This window comes from Neopsephotus bourkii, unplaced genomic scaffold, assembly GCF_033783945.1.
Source record: "Neopsephotus bourkii isolate Nb327-2 ecotype Australia unplaced genomic scaffold, CSIRO-AGI_Nbou_v1 NB_1287, whole genome shotgun sequence".
Lineage (NCBI taxonomy): Eukaryota > Metazoa > Chordata > Aves > Psittaciformes > Psittacidae > Neopsephotus > Neopsephotus bourkii.
The window spans coordinates 1604572-1624579 of record NW_026901771.1 but is presented as its reverse complement, the minus strand read 5'-3'; the positions used below and the strand labels follow the sequence as shown (position 1 = coordinate 1624579).

At 42.9% G+C, this 20008-nt stretch overlaps 1 protein-coding gene and 1 long non-coding RNA gene across 3 annotated transcripts in view; one reads left to right on the top strand and one right to left on the bottom strand.

The window, feature by feature from the left end:
- Positions 1 to 3357: 3357 nt before the first annotated feature.
- Positions 3358 to 20008, bottom strand: part of TBX15 (T-box transcription factor 15) — a 94907-nt gene continuing 78256 nt past the window's right edge. For both annotated transcript variants that reach the window (XM_061365383.1, XM_061365384.1), the window contains exon 8: positions 3358 to 5968. In XM_061365383.1, the coding sequence (XP_061221367.1) occupies positions 5184 to 5968 (785 nt within the window). In that variant the 3' untranslated portion in view covers positions 3358 to 5183. The remainder of the gene's footprint in view (positions 5969 to 20008) is intronic.
- Positions 5768 to 8478, top strand: LOC133218700 (uncharacterized). Its single transcript, XR_009727249.1, has 2 exons — positions 5768 to 5900; positions 8039 to 8478. It is a non-coding gene; the product is annotated as an uncharacterized LOC133218700 (long non-coding RNA).

Sequence of the window (20008 nt, the reverse complement as noted above, 5' to 3'; positions counted from 1 at the left end):
TGGCAATAGCTGAAGAGAGAAAAAAACCCATAGATATTATGTATGGATGAACCTAGAGAATTTTTTAGGTTTGGATTCAAGCTCAATTGAAATTATGAGCTCCATTCTTGCCTAGTGGGAGCAACTCATGGTTGCTCTCTGTTGTTCCCTCTGTCGTAGAACTGTTGGACTTAGAAATGGAAAATAGCATTAGCACTGGGCATCTAGTCCACAGCCCACCCAGGGCTGCTCCTGAAGGACTTTCCTTTGCTTTAGAGCTGTGACTCTCTTCCACAGATAAATTCAGCTTGTCGAGCTACTTTATTTGCTATTCCTCTTGAATTTCACTTTTCTTGTTTTATCTTCTCTTCACAGCTTGTTGTATATGATAAGTAAATTGTTACTGAAATTCAGTATTAAAGGGTGTCAAACTGCCCTGAACATACGTCATATTGATTTGTACACGGCTATGGCTGCATTTCATACATATTGATCATTGATGCCAATACAATGAGTCTACCAACTTAGATCTGAAAGAGATGGACATTGGCAGATCCCTTCACATTAGGTATTACAGCACACTTATACACTCACAAGGTGAATATGACCTGGATATTAAAAAGGAGAAGGCAAAGAACTAGATTTGTTGAACCTTCACTTCATCTTCTGGCTTTCTTTTCACTGCTGATAATGCATTTGCTTTTGGATGGGTCTTTTATATGTTTCAGCAATAACAGGCATTGAGCTCTCACCTTGGAATCTTGGTTAAGTACCCACTCTAAATCTTGGGTGACATTGCTGCAAATGGTCTTCTGCTTCTTCGTTTTGTGGAGCTTGCTAGTAAAGCTTGACTTCTTGGGATTACAGTAAGAGAAATGGCACACACAGTGTGCTGTAGTCTGGCTGCCATTCTCCAGTTACTGGATTGCAGGTTTTCTGCTGTTGAGTCATTCATGCTGTGATTTTGGTGAAAGCAACTCATTCCTCAGTGTTTACCAGTTTTGCTGCTGTTGATCATGTTCCTGGCTATCAGCACAAGCCATTCTTTTAATCCTTGCTGTCATGTCCCTCTAGTGCTTTTACACACACATACTTCTTTTTAACTAATCTTAATATTTCTGTATAAAGGACTTTGCATAGCAACATAACATAAACCATGTGCTGGCCCCAGTTTGGATGGATGGTAGGCTATACTTCAGTTTATGCTGGGTTAATTGCATTGCAACATGTTCCAGCTTTACTGGGAGGGATGGATGCAGGTAATTACATCATGTCTTCAATCACTGGACTACATTATCTATTTAATATAACAAACCAAATGCAGTTTTCCTTTAGGCCTGTTCCAGGTCGTTACACCAGCTTAAAATGCAACTGCATTACTGTGCCATTACATGACTGGACATTAAGGGAAATGTTATAAACCACTTCAGGCAGGAGAGGAACCTGGGGCCATGTCATGCCTCCCGCCACCCCCTGATTCTTAGAAAGGAGAGTGGGAGAGCCATGGGTACTGCAGTATGCCCCTAGGGCTGTCATCTGTGTAGCCTGGAGGGAAAAGCCCTTCCCAGGCACAGGCACCTTCACTGAGAATGGCTATAGGCAGCCTGTCTTTTTGGCTGAATGAGTGCCAACTTACCCATCATCCTAAGAAAAGGGTTGATGCTCTCTGCTTACAGTCCCACTTAGGCCAACTCCGTATCTCTGAAGTACTGCTGCACATAGTCAGCTGGAAAACAGTCCCCTGAGGTGTATAGGGTGCTGGATGCTCAAGAGGAGACATGAACAATCAGAGCCTAGGACTGCTTGTGAAAGCATCAGAAAGCAGCCCTGTATCAGCAGAGAAATACATTTTGTAGCTAAAAGTCAGAGCTTCCAAAATGCTCCACAAATTTAGAATGTTACAGCATCTTCAACCAGTGTAAAATTATACAGGCTTCTAATCCTTCTCCCACACAGCATGCAATAAGTTCCACATCAAGTCAGAAAAAGAGGTCAGTGCTCCAGAGATAGACTCTGCTGTTGATCATAGGATCATGCTGTTGATCAGAGATATCTCGGTCACACCTGGGTTCACTTCAAATTCAGTGCTCAGCTTGTGTTTCTGGGGGAGCAATAAGGGCCTTAAGCAAGATTTCTGCTCAGGGAAGTGTTATCCTGGGAGGATTTCACCTGTACACCTAACTGAACACTAAGTAAACCATTTTAATGTGCTTTAGCCAGTTATTTTTGATGCTGCCCTCCAAACACTGCTGGACTTCTGCTTTGCGCAGTGACAACCGAGGAACAAGTTTACTACTTTTTCCCATTCCGCTCTTAGCTTGTTTTTAATCCTCTTAGACAGTCAGTGTAACTTTCACACCAAGTCACATTTGTGTACTTAAAACTTCACGTCTCGGGACAGGAAAGCCTCTCTCAGGCTGGTTTTCCTGTTCTTTTTCAGTCTTGATGTTGAACATTCTGATCCTGAATCAACAAAACACTTAAGCATATGCTAAGATGAAGGAATGACTACCCGTCTAACCAAGCTTTCTCATCTTATGTATGTGCCACATAAGAGCTAAATAAATATGCCTATAAGTATGGTCAATAAATGCTCACCCTAAGGTAAATAAGTTTCATAGTAGAGGCAATTGGATGGACTAAGGGCTTAGATCAGGAACAGTGTGCTCAACACCTCAAAAGATCACATTGCTGAAGAACCTAGGTGACAATTTCAAAGCTTTTCCCCATGGATTCCTGCTAAAATGCATGGAAACTGGGATTTCAGTTCTTCGCACTAATGTTGAAGGTTGTGCTCTACACCTGTGTTTTGCTTTCTTCAGTGACTGTTTCTTGTGATAATTTTTGACAAAATTCATTTTCTTGTTCTAATCAAGATAAGAAACATGTATATTGATACTGAGAATTAGTTTGATTGTGTTGAACCTCATTCTATTCTTATCTGAGATACAGGCTCACTAACCAAGAATTAAACAGGATACAGAAGAAAGAGAAACCTAACACAAAAATCCACCAGAAGGAAATACTGGCTCGCACATCACACTATTACCTGTAGAAATCATTGCCGTAGGATGGAGTCAAACCCAACAGCACAGCAAACATCAAAACACAGACTGAAGATTATTTCTAAAAGACTGAAAGGACATAAGAAAGGCTATAAAGCTCCCTATTTCAGGGTTGAAAACAGAGGTAAACAGAAGACAACAAGTGGAGGGACAGATTCTCTCTCATCCATAGTCACTCCAACCCTTTTTTGGCACGATCCACGGATATATACAGTAAAAGCCAGAATACGGTCATGCAGACTAGGCACAGAACTGGAAAGTCGTAAACTCTGCAGCCATAATTTACATCCAGTTTTGAAGGGGCTTCAGCTTCCCCCCTACTTTCATTATTAATGTCTCCATCTCATATTAGAAATGTAGTGCAAATGGAAACCTGACACAACGTATCCCAAAATGACATTTAGAAATGAGAAACACATTATACCGTTATTTGCAAGTATTATTTTCTACATTGACTGTGAAAAACTGCCTTGAAGAGCTTTTTATTAGGCTTCAACAATCAAAATAACAACTCGAGCTGTGCATAAGACACCCTTTCCGTGAAGAGAGGCACTTTACAAATCCCAAGCACTCAATTCTTTAAGATTCTCAAGAAGACGGAAGTTTTATTTGCATTGTAATATTGCCTAGATTTCACAAGTTAGCACAGTGTCTTCATTTCCTCTGTTGTGCAAACATGTGGGACAGTGCTTGGAGATGCCTGTCTCCAGAAGATCGTTGAGGATGTCTCATAGACAGAGAAAAACACAGAGGGAACAATTGCAAAGATTTATTTAGCGCATTCTGTGCTTGGCACTTAGAAACAGAGTTCCGTGCATAGGGCAAATCTTTATACACCTTTTTCTTCATACATATTTTACATACCATTTTTATTGCCCTTTTTTATATTCATAATATTGAATCCCCCGCTAGGCATATAAATACATTTATCTACAACACCTCACAACAAATCTCAATAATATCTGTTTTCTGTTACTTGGTATTTGCATTTTCACACAACTTAAATGCATAACTTGCACCAAGCTACAATTGTTTTCTTATTTTTAAAGGACTTGAAGAAAAAAGAAAAAAAAAACAGAAAAGAAAGATGTCAAAAGGCAACAATCTATTTGGTTAAACAGAGATCATGTGGCAGGTGGGAGGCTGGCAAATAATCAACCTCACTGTTACTGAAATACTAATGGTTTTCTATGGCAAATCTTGCATGCAAGGCCAGCTGCACTTCTGAAGAGCAGAGCTCTCTTTCTCATTGCTCTTTCCTATGAGCTCAGCCTGTAGAGTTTCCTCCCATTGGGTTGAGTGCTATGGGTCACACATTCCCTACAAAGGCTGTCATCCGTTTGGTTTTGGTGCATCATTTCAGGTCACGTCAACAGGATCTGAGCTCCTCTCTCTCCCTCATGCATCTTTCCAAAGAGCAGTCCCTGTTTATGTCTGAGCCTCATTTGAGAGTTAAACCTTTTCTTTCTCTTCTCTCTCTCCCATGTCCATCTGCAGGCTGGGTGCTGGTAAGCCTGACCATCACAAAGAAACTGTTAGTCCATGGTGAAAATGCAGAAACCTCTTTGGGAGATGAAGATCCAGCCCAGCAGCACCATTCCTGTGCTACAGTGGCAGAAGGACCCAACGGCCACTGCTTGCTTCAGGAATGGGCTGAGTTATTCCAGCAGTGAGGAACGGTCACAGAAAGGGGAGATCTTTAAAGCCATGGGCAGTGCAGCTTCAGAAGATGAAGCCTTGGGAAGACCTCCTTTCTTCAACACCTGGAGGAGACAGCACAGGGGCATGGCTGCCTTGATGCTGAGAGCTCATACTAGCTGAGAGTTAATGCGTAAACTGTATATTCAGATGCTTCTCTCCAGCTTCTCATTAAAGTCTTGCCCTTCTCTCTGCAATGTCCAGAAAGAGCAGACACTTCATGCCAGGTCTGGAGGCCCTGGACTACAACAAGCTGTGTTGGCTGTCAGTCAAGGCTTTCCACAGGGTTCTGTGGCACATACCTAGATGACTTATGTTCTTGTTTATCATTACAATACTAGTTCTACTACAAGTTTGAAGGCAAAAAGGCACTGGGATGGGTATATCCCTGGAAACAATGAAGGTCCAGCTGCCTTCAGTGCCAGTGATAGGCATGGCTTGTTAGACCATGTGCACAGACATCTGTGAAGAGGAGCCCTGAACCGCACCATACTGTCTGTTGTCACAGGCGTTGGCTGCCTGCTGGTTGCTAGAGGGAGGGCTGATCATGTGCATCCCGTGATCCATCCCTGTGGAAAGGTATTGCCTCTCTCCAAAGGCCCCGCTGGATGGGGAAGAGCAGAGTAAAGTGCTTTGGGAGGTGGTGAGTTTCTCTGGGCTCGCAGCCAGCCTGGGGGAAGCAGGGAAATTGTATCCATAGAGGTTGTAAGGGTTGTGCAGGGAGAAGGCGTTGTAGGAGCTCTGCTGCATGTGGCCACCACCAAACATGTGTGAAGATGAGGAGGTGGAGGCAGGGTTGCCTGCTTGCATGACATACTGGAACTGGGAGCTAGGGAAGGATCCCAGCTGGCCGCTGTACGCCTCCATCTTGCTGTTGCTGGGCAGGGAGGAAGGAGCCGGCATTCCTGAGATCAAGGATGGAGTCCTCTGAGGCATGAAGGTTTCTGAGGGCTGTGAGGCAGAAGCGGTGCCGCTCTGGAGCCGGTTGTAGCCGCTGTCACTCAGCCCTGGGTAGCTCTGCAAGGCAGCCATGTTGCTTCTGGCACATGGGGGATAATCAGACAGGTTGAGGTTGCAAAGCTGACTCTCCCGGCAGCCCACGTTGAAAGTGTTGGGGGCCAGATGAAAGGCTGGAGGGGAGCAGGATGGAGAGAGAAGGTGAGAGGAAGCAGATGGTGATGGAGTGCCCGTGCTGGAGGTTGTCGGGGAGGTGCCTGTGCTGCCTCCTGCAAAACAAAACACATGGGAGGGTGTTCAAGACCCCGGGATCACATCTGCACAATGAGACTGCCTCATTAAAAACCAGCCTAGTTTAATAAAGAAACAGGGGTGGTAAAATGGCCGCTGGAAAACTCTGCCTTTCTTGGCAAGGGCACTCACTTTATTAATAGCATCCCTTGGTCTTTCCTGCTGCTTTTTTGTTATGACTTTGTTTTTCAGCAGAGGTTTTCTTCCCTTTTGAAATAGGAGAGGGAAGCAAGCCTGCCACAGAGTAATCCAAGGCAGTGGGAAAAGCTGTAAGGAAGCACTGCACTCAGTCAAGCAATCTGCCATTTTTAGGCATGTTTATCCTTCCTTTTCTGGGGGTGTCATGGGGGTGAGAATCCTTTCCCCTGTCTCCTGGTCTCTGGGAAGACCACCAGTCAGTGAGGTGTACGGCCCCACTGTAAACATGCTTCATCACCCACACAGGAGGCTTTCAGGCTGAAAGTATGTTGGAGTTCTGAATTGTTCAGCAGCCTTTTCGTGTGGCTCATAGTGCAGCAGCACTGATTTAAGCCAGAAATAACACCGAAATGGGGGGGGGACACACACAGGTTCAATCTATAGCCTATTCCATGGAGCAGAGAAAGGGGACCTGTCAGGGTTTTCAGTCATGTGCTTTAACTTTAAAAGGGATTCCATCTGCTGCATTAGTGGTGTTAACAAAACATTGATATACATGCATGTGGGTGGTATTGTATTATACAATATGTACGCAATGAATGATAGAAGTTATGATTTTGCATAGCAGAGATGTTCCTATATTCTGACCTGGGAAAACAATACTGCATAATACTACCAAGAACAGTAACAAACTGAGAGGAAAGGAAGTGATGTGAAGAAGCTGATGGCACAATTTTGAGCTAAAGAAGAGATTATTTATAGACAAGATTTGGAATTAGAAGAAGCTTCCTGAGTCGACAAGGAAAATCAGTTCTGTGCTTAAGTGAATGCAGTTTTATGGTGTGAAATATTTTTGTTTTCACGGGAATGATTCTCATTGCATGAGAAGCCATTTCTGCATTAGGGCAGCTAACACTGAAGACTCTTTTAAGAGAAGCCAAGAGGTGCTGGTGAAGAGATTTGATGAGGGGTTAAGGAAAACCAGAGGAACTAGACAGACAACTCGTGAGGCAGCATTTTCATAAAGCTGGAAGATGATAGTTGAGAGGCAAAGGGACTGGAAAAGAGGGTGTTAGACTGGGCAGCGGAAATTTAACATAGGCAGAGATTGCACATAAAGGGACAGTTTTCCCTTGTGTGCCTTTGTGGGGGGAAAAAAAAGAAAACCAGGGTTTTGATACCAGTCTAGGTCTGCTGCAATGCAGGAGGAACTGAGTGCTGTGCTGCTTGATGAAAAGAGAATAGGTGATGCTAATGGTCAAGAAATGCACTAGAAAGACAGATTCTGTGTCAATATACAAAGGTAAGAATATAAGTAAAATTATATTTGTTTCTAACACATGAAGATTAAATAGAATGGGGTGTTAGAGTGAAAATGTAACCTTGAGACATTAATAATCTTTGGGATTTTTTTAATTAAATTGATACAAGAGTCAGTAAAAAAGGAACCCAGCCTTCGGTGGGCACAGCCTGGCGTGGCTGCCATCAACCCAGGGAGCATCAAGAAAAATCATGTTTCTGTGCTGTTAAGTCAAAGCAGTCATTTCCAATATCAGCCATGAGTAGGAATGCTTGTTGCCAAGCCACTGACCCCTTTTGCATTCATTCAGAAGCATAAATGAGGAGTATTGCACCAAATCTCTATTAAAACCTATGAGAAAATCTGAAGTTTCAAATGACACCATGGACTCTCTGTATTCCCTTCTCAACATCACTGAAATGCTCAAAGTTGCTAGTGCCATTTAGCTCCAGAGCTCAAAGACTTTGTGTGTAAAATTCTAGTTCAGCTTTCATTTTAAAAGGGAGATTTCCCTAGTTCATTTAAAGTCTCTGACAAACAACCTCTGGCTAACTTTTTCTGTGGTAAATTGGTACCTCCTCAAGCCTTTCTCTCCATCTTTCTATTACAGGCTGTTAATACTGCAGCAGGGTCAGCAGAAGGGAACATCTACCTCTAGTTTCATTGCAAAGTCTTTTTTAGTTGAAATTGCTGATAAAGGTGAGACTGATCTGAGGTAAATGACTACAGGCACACATTTTCCTGTTAGCCCTGCACTGAAGAGGGTAACTCCAACAGAGAGGGCAGGCAGACAGCTGAGTTCATATATCACCACTTAGCTGTCAAAGCCCAAAGTAGAGAGGTCACATAATCACAAAACAAATAGAGCACAAAGTGAGATGTATTAAACCCACAGTAATCCCGCACTTGATTCTTTACACCACATATTTCATGAACAAACTTCAGATGGTGACTTACTTGCTGACAGAGCCTGGAGAATAAGTAAAAATACATATGTATATATATGAGCATTTAATGATCTGTTTGAAATAAAATACATTGAATAAATGATTAACTGCAATGTCTTCATTTTGGTCTTCCTTTACCCTGTACTTAACCTTCCAAAACTATGCAGAAGTAAAGCACAGACACCAGTCACCTCAAGCATTAGGCTTTAAAAATCTGCTAAAGAGTTATGATCAATTCATACCCATAACTGTGGCTTTGGATCCAGAGAGTAAAAGAGACCACTGCTTGGCAATTGTGTGTGTTGCTTACTGGTTCCAAAACTGAGAACTGCACATTTCAGGTTACTCCCAAAGAGGGACTGAAGTGATTCTGCTCTGAAGTATCCCTATTTACAGATCAACAGGAAAACCCTGGAGCAACAGCACAGCAAGTAGGAAACAAAAGAAAAGAGATGTTTTTTTCTTTTTCTCCATAACTTTAAAATGATAAGGAGGTGAGAGATCTACCAACAGGAGCAAATGCCAGACCTCACAACTCTCATTCAAGAATGCTTTGCTGCCAATGCCAACCACAAGCACAGGATGCACCACACTTCTGCTGCAACAGAGCTGAGCACAGAAGTTCCTGATCATTTCCAGAATAAACTTTACACCTTTAAGAGGAACAGGAAACAATACAAAGCAAGGCCCGTCTCAGTTCACTTTCTTCAGAAAGCAAATGGCTCCACTCAGCTCTGAATGATTATTTCTTATCCATCTTCGCTGGCAGCAGTAAGTATGGGCCAAACACAACCTGGACTTTTGTTGTAAGTTATAACTTGGACTGTAGTTGTTACAAAGTCAGCCAAATACCCCTAGAGATGGCAGCAAGCCCAGCAAGTATATCCACTCCATGCTACAGTCTCTGATACACAGATGTGTATGTTGTTTTAATGGGAGGCATGGATACAAACCCATCTAGTACATAAGGCTATGTTTAGGTCTGGTTTAAGTCAACTGAAACCACATTCAAGCAAGAGAAAATCAATCCCTCAATAACTCTGCTCCATTTCTTTTCTCTACCCATTGTTCCCCCTGGAAATAGTTGCCAACACCAACAGCATTTACAAGCAGTATCACAGTATCTCTCACCTCCACGCTTACCATGATTCCAAAGTGATTAATTACTATTGCATCCCGTCTCTAGATCATTTCTGGCCCTGCATACATTAGTCCTACATATGTGCAGTTAGCAAGTCACATTTATATAAAATACAAGGTTCATAACTTCGAAGTCTCCCTTTTTGCATCTGAACCCTGACCTGCATGGCAGATGAAATTGTCTGTCCTCACAGTGTCCTGCCAGTATGTCCAGGGCTTAGCCAAGCACTGGTGCCACCCTGAAAGGAGCCTGCTCTTTGTCTGGGCATACAAGTGATAACAAGTGATAAGATTACCTTATCAAATGGACAGGAGAATTTCTAAAGAGGGAGAGTAGAGAATAATCTAGTGCAAGAAAGGTTAAAACTTACAAACTGGACTGAAAAGTAAGAAATTGTTGGTCAGGAGGGAAAGTGGGAAAAGAAGAATGAAATCATGGTGAAAGACAGGGTGACTCTGTGGAGAAGGTGGGATGTGAAGGCAAACCTTCTTCCTCACGCCAGCAATCCCTCTTGTAACCTGATGTGTAGAAGTGCTGGTTGTGGGACAGTGTCAAATACATGCCCACAAAGATTAAGGAAGAAACTATACCTTCTCATCTGCACGTAAATAGGAACTGCCATTAAAATATCACCTCAAGCAGCTTATGACTGGTCTTTCTTTTCTGTCATCTATGTCCTTCTTGGTAATGGTGCTGTCTCTTCATATGTTTCAAACAGGTCCTTGCTTTTGTTTTTTACCTAGACTGAGATTCTGCTAATGACAATTTCAGGGTCAACTGCAAATGCAAACATACCTATTCCATGGGTATGATGTGCCATAAAAGGGTCTGTGGTTGTCCTGAAACATCCACCATGCCAGAGCATCTGAAAGGCAACAGGGACCTCTCCCACACAGGGCAGGTTACATACAGAACTTCTAACACTGAAATGCAGATGGAAAACACATTGCCAGCAGACAGTGTTAGCCAAGGGAGCTTTCTGGAAACAGGGAGATGGTGGGAGAGCATCAGTGCCAAGGGAGTCTGAAACAATTGTGCATGGAAAATTTTCTGGGATCTCTTTTACGAATGACACCACAGTAGTCAGTTGTCCCACAACTTATCCCAACTTCCTTTATCTGAAAGGAACACATAAATCACACTTTGTACTCCGCTGCAGCATATTTTCCTTGCTAGTGTTTCCAGGCATCAGTTGCTATCACCACCTGTGGTGCCTCTGTAGAAACCTGAGTCCTGAAGTCCTTGCTTAGGGCAGAGGAGGAGAGCAAGCTGAACCTGAAGTCAGCACAAGATACCTGAACATGAGTGCTATGCCCTGTGCAATGGCAAAGACTCATCAGATAGGCAAGAGCTTTGGAGTAGTCTGGGCAACTTGATCACTGCCATTATCTGACCACATCAACAGCCTGTAGCTCCTAGCATGGTTGGGCTCAGACAGTAATGATCTGGTATTCACTGTCTCTTAAGAGCAGATGTGGCCAAAGGTCCTCTGGGCTTGTACCTTGACTTTCTAACAAGGATGGGAACCACAAGTTGATTTGTCTTAAATTTTTACATATCGATGAGTCAGGCAGCACAAAGTTATTCTTTGAGTGCAAATGCTTCTTAAACAGCTCAGCCCGCTTCCACCTACAAGCTAGCTTCTTTATCATGGCCACAGATAGGAGCTGCAGGTTCAGCATGGCCAGCCTATGGTCTGGAGGCTGTACTCAGCCCAACAGAACAGTGTCTATCCCACAGCCACCTTCTCTCACCTTCAGATGTGAGCAGGATATTCCGTAAATGCCGGATCCTTGGAAGTGATAGGTGCACAACCTCACTGATCGGTCTCCTGGAGGAGCCACAGCCCCTCTTCTGACACATGCCCAACACACTGGTATCTCCATGGTGTGATAGACACGTACCTGAGCACCTGATAGCACAGGAAAGAGGGGCCGTGGCCACTCGTCATTCATCTGGCTCAAGGCTCTCCTCCTAGCTCTTGATTTGAGTGAATAAGCCCTCCTGAGAGGCAGTTTATATTCACTTGGGCACAGAGCCATTCTAATGCAGCTCTCCAGCTTTCCAAATGGAGCTGGCTGGGAGATGGCATGTGTCTGGCCAGCACGGAGCATTAGACAGAGGATTCTGTCCATGCAAATGTACTCTAAGTCACTCCTGAAATGTCTGATTTCTGTGAAGACTCTACAGATATGTACATCTATGTAAAGATACTTTCTAAAGCACAGAAGAAACCAACTCTTACCATTTTTTTTTCAATGATCTGCCATTAGACACAATGGTAAGTAAATGTGATGGCATTCACACAGGAAACCAAACTTGCAAAGGGTAAAATCCCATTCCTGACCTGTGCATTTCCACATGCATGCACCCTAAGTATGGCTTATGACACTTACTCCTTGTCTTCCAAGTTACTGCACCTTTGGTTGCAGAACAAAAATCAAGTATTTGCCCAGAGGTGGAAAACTAAGCCAGTAATGAGAGAGGGTTTGTGCAGATTGCCAGGAGATCTGACTGATAGACTATGAGGCCAAATGGGTGCCACTGTAATCATCCAATCTCATGTCCTTTAAGAGGCAGGTCTAGCAGAAGCCTGGATCCATTTCTGCTTCAAGCAGCCTATGCGTCAGTCCTGCTTGACACCCACTTGCATCTAAATGCCACAAAATCAGTTGTCATTCTTGCTCTCATATATCATGACATCTTTTGCCTTGCAAGTATAACTGGAAGCCTAAGGTCTCTTTTCTCATTCCTAGCTTTCCAAAATTCAAGTCTAAAACCTTCAGAAGGACTAAAAGATTCTTCATCACACCCTTCTTGTCCCCTCACTACCCTTCTGAGTTCTCTCTTCACTGCCTGGGAAAATTAAACAGCTTTGACGCCTTTTCTTTGTCCTCTCACTAAGCAAGGGCAGGGCCACCTGGTGACATGCTGGATCTTCTCTTCGTTCTTTCCCCATTCCTAGGAATGAAAAAATCCCACTTTCATGGGAATGAGAGCCATTTCTGCCTTCACAGAGCGTAGCTGCCTGTTTCCTCTCTAGAGCCTTTGGCCAATTATCAAATTATGAATCCGCTGGTAAAATCTTTAAAAGGCCCAAATGAGACCCAAAATCTACCGCAAGCCAATTTCTGGGTTGGTAGAGGAAACATAAAGACTGCTTTGTAGTTCTTTGGGCTACAGCTCACAGAGCACAAAAGATGCTTACAGCAATAGATTTAAGGGTGAAAGTATGTAAGTATGGCACAAAAACAACGAATGAAAGGAAATTTTATTTAAGATTAGTAAATTATAGAGAAAGACCTTTCTTACAAATTTGCCTCAAATTTCTCACTGGAATTAGTGGCAGATTTATAACAACTCAGAATAATACTTTACTTCCCTTTAGCTCTTAGAGATTTCTGCAACACAAACTGAGCAGTCAGAAAGTTAGAGATAAAACATACCTCAGTCATCCTCCAAGATAAAATATCTTGAAGCTCTAATGGTAAAAAACCAACCCTGTTTTTCAAATGTGGACAAAAAGTATAATTTGGGATGTCTGATTTCCCATCTATATCCAGAGCATGAAGAGGGCTTTCCCAAACAGTAAGAGACAACATCCCCTTCCCAGTCCCCCCCCCCCCCCCCGACTGTCTTTGACACAAGGGTTTCTGCTCCTCATATAAACACACATGGTATTCTTGTCTCAGAAGGCCTGTTGGACATTTTGTCTTGTTTGCAGACAGTTGCAATGCAGCATGAGCTGTATATCAGCTCCTTCAGAAATGCCTCCTGTTTCTCTTCTTCAAGTACAGACAGATGAAACCAATTCAGGTACCTACTTTAGTGGAGAAAATTGCTCATTTGTGATAACTGTGCACTGTCCCTCATGCTTATAACCATCAACTGGGCACAGACATTGATGATGGGGTCATGTAATGAAAGGTATCAAAGGAGATGACACTGAATGAAAACAGGATGCAGAAAAGGACTCCCTGTGGCACAAGCCCTTCAGAAAGTCACAACAGAAGCTGCTGCAACTTCGCAGCTGAGATTAACTGAAATCATGACAATTTGGTGGTAAGAGAACTGAATTGCAGACCTCTCCTGTCAATCTTGATGGAATCTGCTTTGGGCCAACACAGGACCTGAGAGCTCCAGCTCATTAAATGATTAAAAACTAGGACAAACAACTATAAAACCACAGAGGCACTGGGAGTCTGAATTTCTGAACTGAGGGAAAAGGTTGCAGTATTGTGGCAAGCTCAAAGCACACGCACTTTCTATCTGTAACGAAATAATGTACCGCTCCGAGGTAATTATGCAAATCTTCAAAGTATCATTGCCCTCTCCATACATTTATATGAAATATGATCACCATCCCCATGAGATAACAGACATTTAGGCCTCAGTAATTAGAATTCAACGCAAACACCTCCCTGGAGTAACAGAATGCTTGAGGCTTCTTTCAGGTCATCAAGGAGCACCACAGAATTTGACTCTCAGAGCCTTGTGTCACATCTGGGAGGGCATTTTAGCCTTTCACTGTGAAAGATGAGACTTTGAAGCACCAGACATGCCCATTCCTTAAAGAAATACTGTCTGCAGCTCAACCAAGAAGAAGCTGGAAGTTTGTTCCCTGTTGCTTCATTGAAATGAGGCAATCTACAAGCCATTTGAAGAATGCAGCAGAAACCAGCGCTTGATCCCAATAACTCTGGCAACAGCTGCTCTGTTTCCAATCTCCTCTTCAAGGTCAAAAGACTCAAGAAGATAATTGAGACCAAACCCAGATATCTGACCTCTGCCAATAACCTAGACCATTCACAATTGATTTCAAAAGGGAAGCAGCATCCAGATTATCCTGATGGCATTGCTGAGAGAACTGATGGCTGCTGTCAGGAGGCAAGTGGCCAAGCAGATGTATTTGTAGGTTGTTCATCCTCCTTTGACATCAGCAGCTCCGCTCTTTTGGGAGACACTATTTGGGGATCTGGGATCTCAGATAAACTGAAAGGCTTTTAAAAGTCATTTGCTTCTTTCTGCCTCCAGGCACCTGTGATGCCTTCAGATGATGTTCTGGAGGGCTCAGTCTTCCCTCAACACCAATGTAAATTTGTGCAGCCACAGTATTGTTTTCAGATGAATGCAATGAGGACAGCTGTTTAATCACCACCCCCAGCACAGAGAAGTGTATTATACCAAAGAAGACATTAGTAACAAGCAATACAGATAAACTTTGGCAAGACAGAGGTGGTGCCTGCCCACAAAGGGTAATGTTTACAGACAGGGAAGCTGCAAAAGCAGCAACAGCTCAGCTCAGGGTGTCTATCTCCCTCCTGCTGACGTGTCCATGCAGTGTAGGGTGTATGCACACATCTCTACTACAAGAAAACATCGCTCCCTTCCAGCAGTAAATGAGAAGATTGAACCTCTTCCACAGGGAGAAGAGAGCGCCTTTTGTGCAGATCCTTTCCCTTTCAGAGGGAGGCCAGTTTGTTACACACACACTGCTTGAGAGATACGAGCATACCTGCCGCTACAAGAGGTACCCACTGATACCAGAGATAGCAACAGATGTCTTACTGGAAAGAAGCATAACCCTCTTTGCCTCCAGCAGACAAATTTACAGCTCTTGATACTAATCTTAACAACCACCAGTGACAATTTTGCAGACTTGTTAAGAGGTGGCCTCTCTACCTCTGGTCTCCAGTCCAAGATCAAAATAGATGCTCAAGCTGATGGAGAACGCGTTGAATCTACTGAGAGCAGTTGGTAGAGTCCTCACCAAAGGCATTTCTTCAAGAAACCCCATTTGAATGGAAAGCTGCCTTCAGAACTCACCAATCAAAGCCGTTTGACTCTTGTGGATTTGGTATAGAGGTATCAAAGCAGTAATCTAATGATGAAATAAAATTTTATGTGCCACAAGCCTGCTGATATACCACATTGTGACTCTCATACTGCTCCTGAAATTCTGCTTAGGAGGCAATTGTATTTACCAGCCTCCTGAATACCTTTGATTTTGCTTCTTGCATAAATCATCAGCTTCTATAACAAGGATCAGATACTAATCACTATTCTAGTACTGTCACAGCACCTTTCTAGTCTCTATGTCCTGGAAAAACCTAACAGTCACTGACAGTGACCTACTCATCACAATATTTTGTGGGAAACTGTATATCACAGAAGCCAACAATGGCCTATTTTACTCCTGGAAAGTGACACAATCCAGAGTTACTCAAACTCTTATTTTCTTTTTCCCTTCCTCTCTTCTTTCTTTTCTCTCTCTCCTTTTTTTTCTTTTTCTTTTTTTGTTCTATTCCCTGTTAAAACCAAGAACCCAAGCCACAGATTTTTAATAATGAGAATCTGGATGAGGTTCAATCTAAATTTTGAAAATACATTCCAATTAAAGACTTTAATAGATTCTTGGCTTTCCCCACATCTCTTTGCCATGTGTATTCAATAATCCCAAGCCTTCTTTTTCCCTAGTAGGAAGTAAACTGCAAGGTGAGTGACATCATTCTCCAGAAGGTCAGCCTTTTCTGGACTGCTGTTTTCTGAGCATTTCTTGCAAAGATTTTGGTCAGGGCAACTTCTTTTTTTGTCCAAACTCACTGCAGATCTGCTGTGATCTTGTCAAACATGATGCATGCCCTGGTAAAGCTGCTACTTTTGGATTTCCTGCTCCAAAAGAGAGGGTTTGTTCTCAGGCCAAAGGGTTTCACTGACAGAAACAGCATATTCTGCTCCTTGCTCTGGTGATCACTCAGGTCACAGACCTTCGGAGACTTACTGATTTGCTTTATTTCAACAGCAACACATGCAAGTACAGCTTATGGACCACTACAGTCAGCCTCATAAGGCATCTGTGTGACTGGATGATATCAGGCTTTCTAGTTTGTGTGGCAGCTGAAAGCTGTCATTGTGTAGATTAGAAGGTTATTTAATCCTTGTATGAAACAGCTGCATCCAGCGCACTGAGTATCTATTTGGTGTGTCACTGTGGCCCTTGCTCAACACACAGCTTGGGCCAAACCAATAGGCATTGCACTAGGATGCATGTTGAATGGCAAAAGGGATAATGTGGAAAAAATTATAATACTTTTAAATAATTGTATCATGTGGATGCATCTGGAATACTCTGTGCAGACTTGGTTTTAAATGAATTATTAAGGATCTGGAAAACTTCCCACTTGAAAAGACTGATACTATTCACTGTAAGAAGCACAGAAGAAGGACATAAAACCTTATAAAATAGTTACATGTATGAAGGTGGATGAGGGAGAACTTCTGTTCTCCTTATCTCAACACATATCACAAAATGGGATGAACATTCAGTTAGAGTAGAAAAATCAGAGCCACTTGAATGAAGCATGTTCCACACATTTGTGTCATAAAAACATGGAAATTGCAGTCATAAGTGTCTGTTGAGGATGGGTGACACAAGCTGCCATGCATTCTTCTCTCTGCAAGATAGTATAAGCTGCAACAGTTTTGTACTTCATGCTTTTGATCAGCTATGAAAACAGTTTCTGTTCTCAGGCATCTTCTCCATCTGACAAATTATTGTATCTTTTTTTTTATTCTCTGAACCTTCTTTAATCTCTTTTCACCCTTTAAAAATACATGCTATAGAAGACCATGTTGTAATGACAGCTTGCAGCTAGGAAATTGTGTCCAGACTAACTTACCACTACTTTTCATTTACACAGAAGATAGCATGTCTCTTTTTATCACAGTATTACTTACACTGTCCTTTGCGTGTGCAGTGGCTTATCTACCAAGACCTCCAAATTCCAGTCAGTGCCAACACTTTCCACTTTCCAGCACACTCAGTGGGTACATTTGTACCACATTTTGTTTCTAGAGACATGATATTGTATCTGGATGAACTAAAAGCCGTGCTTTGTTTGAATGCAGGCAGGTTACCAAGCAATCTCTTACTGCCCTTCATACTTCTGTCCCCATCATTGCTGACCACTTTGCAGTTCTATGAGATTTGTTTCTTTTAGCAGCTACACTGTTAGTTCTGGAACCAGTCTGCAAAGCAACACCAGGACTGTCCTTACTGAATAGGGTTTTCACAGTTATCACATCAGTGCTGAGATCAGTCAGCTACTCATTTCTTACCATACACTAATGTTAACTTTTCCAAGCTGGCATGTGTGGCAAAAAATTAAGTGCCCTCCAAAAATCCATCTCTCCTATACAGTTATTTCTATCGGTCAAACCCCCAACCTAAACAAATAATTTAGGTGGATTTGTTTGACAAAACTGTTTTGGAAAAGGCAAATAACACCTTCATTTCATTAAAAAATTACCAAGTGACAAAACAAGCGCTAAGAATCCATAGCAATCCATAGCACAGAAGAATCTAGCTGGAATGCAACAAAAGCACCAGATTTGTGCTGCTGAAGTCCCAGGCTTCTGTCCCAGAAAATGTAATTTTTTCTACCACAGTGAAGGGGACTCACCTGTAGAAAATCCAGACTGGATTCCATAGTTCCTACAGGGAAACTGTTCCAGGACTTCACCAGGTTTCATATAACTGGAGCCTATTGCTTTTTCCTTACACCACTGACAGGATCTTATTTCAGTACTACTATGTACTCTTTCGCTTCTCATCAGGTTGAACAACCATAACTCACCCCTCACTGACAATGTTTCTTCCTAGGCCTGTGGTCACTTTCACTGCTCCCATCTTTTCTCTCTGTAGTTAAGTGCGCACTTCTTTTAAGCTGCAGTGGACACACATCTAGTCCCAGAAGTGTCCTGTAGCCCGGGCAGTTTCCCAACTAGAAATTCAAGGGATAAAATGGAGGCGTAGAAGTCCTCAAATGTTTATTCAAAAAAGCCACATATTCGCCCAGCTTTGGAGACAAAATCATGATCTAGAATTAAAGTGTCTGTTTACTAATATAATAACCTAGAAAATCCTAATTCATAAATATGCCCTAAGTATTCTATGATTCTGTGCAAGGGTATGAGATAACAACATGCAGCTCTGAGCACTGAAGCTTCAGATGGAAAAGAGGGGCAAAGTCCCAGGTAAGTCACTTCCATGAAAAAACTGGCTAGGGCTCAGAGTATCCAAGGTGCAATAGCTTATGCTGAAGTCAGCCATTAAACATCAGTGATTCACTTACCTGTCACACAGTTCAAGTGCTTGAAAGCAAGGAGATGAAGAGGTATGGGCACAGTACGGCCTGGTTATCTTAAGTTTGGAGGGAACAATCACATGTGGCTTAAAGCCATCTCAGCATTTCTTGCTCTTTCTGACAGCAGCTCCAAAGTTTCCAGACCAATATACTTGTGCTGACTTTGGGGGCCTGACCCAGCAACCAGAAATTAAAATAGAGTGCTTGTACCTTGGATTTGCACCTATTGCTGAAACCCAGGGATCAACTCGTTACAGCAGTGGTGGTGGTCTGCACAGAGCTGGATGGTCACAGGGTACTGGCTTGCTTCCTTGTTTTTCAGCTGCCAAACTATATTAAAGCTAAAAATACATTGAATATTTTCCTTTCCTAATATTACTTTACCACGTAAGCAATAGCTGGACTTGCCATTAGGATGTTATCTGATCAGCAATGGAAGGGGAGGCGTGGAGGGGTGACACAGAGGAGGGAGGCTGCCTCAGCACTGTGACCAAGAGGAGAGGCTGTTATGTTTCTATTTAGGTGGGTGATGAAAACCCCTCTGAATCCCAGCTTTAACCCATCTCTGACCACAAGTGCTCCTCAGCACAAGCCCCTGAGTTTGTGCATGTCTTCCTCTGCCCCATGCTGCACTGTGGTTGTGTAAAGATCACTCATGGGGAGTCTAATGCAGCCAGCAAGAGTGTGCTCTGTCCTCCTCCGGTGCTGTGCCACCAGAAAATGATTGAGCAGGTGACCTGGGCTATGGGGTATTGCACAGGGAGCTGGGGTGGGGAATGAACAGCCAGAAAATGTTCCTGTGCTGGATTCCCTTCTGATTCTGCCCTGAGGATAGGCAGATGCAGCAGCCAGTGCTCCTCTCCCTCTACAGGAGACCATGCCATCCGCATGATGGATTGAAGGTTTAGAGGGAAGTTTTGGGGTGACATCATGAGAGGCTGGAGAGTTTGCTACACAAGGCATGCATTTGATTTTGAATGTTTAACCTCATAACTGTCACATTTGAACATGGGTTTGGATTGTCTCTTTTCTTGCATGTATATTGGAATAAAAAAAGGACCAGGTTGCCCTGATACCTCTATTCCCAGTGGTTTTTAATGAGAAATGACTGCAGTTAAGTGAATGGGGAAGTTCTATCCCTGAAAAAAAAACAGTAGAGTAATGCAGCCTGAAACTAGAGATGAAAGCCCTACTTAACAAATGAGAGATGTAAAGGGCAGAAGCTATGAAAAGACACAGCATGAGCAAGCGGAAAATGCTTGGCCTACCTAATAATTCCTCCCAGACTCATACTAACAGAAAGTTTCTCCAGCAAAGCCACTGAATTTTGAAAGCAATGTGATCCT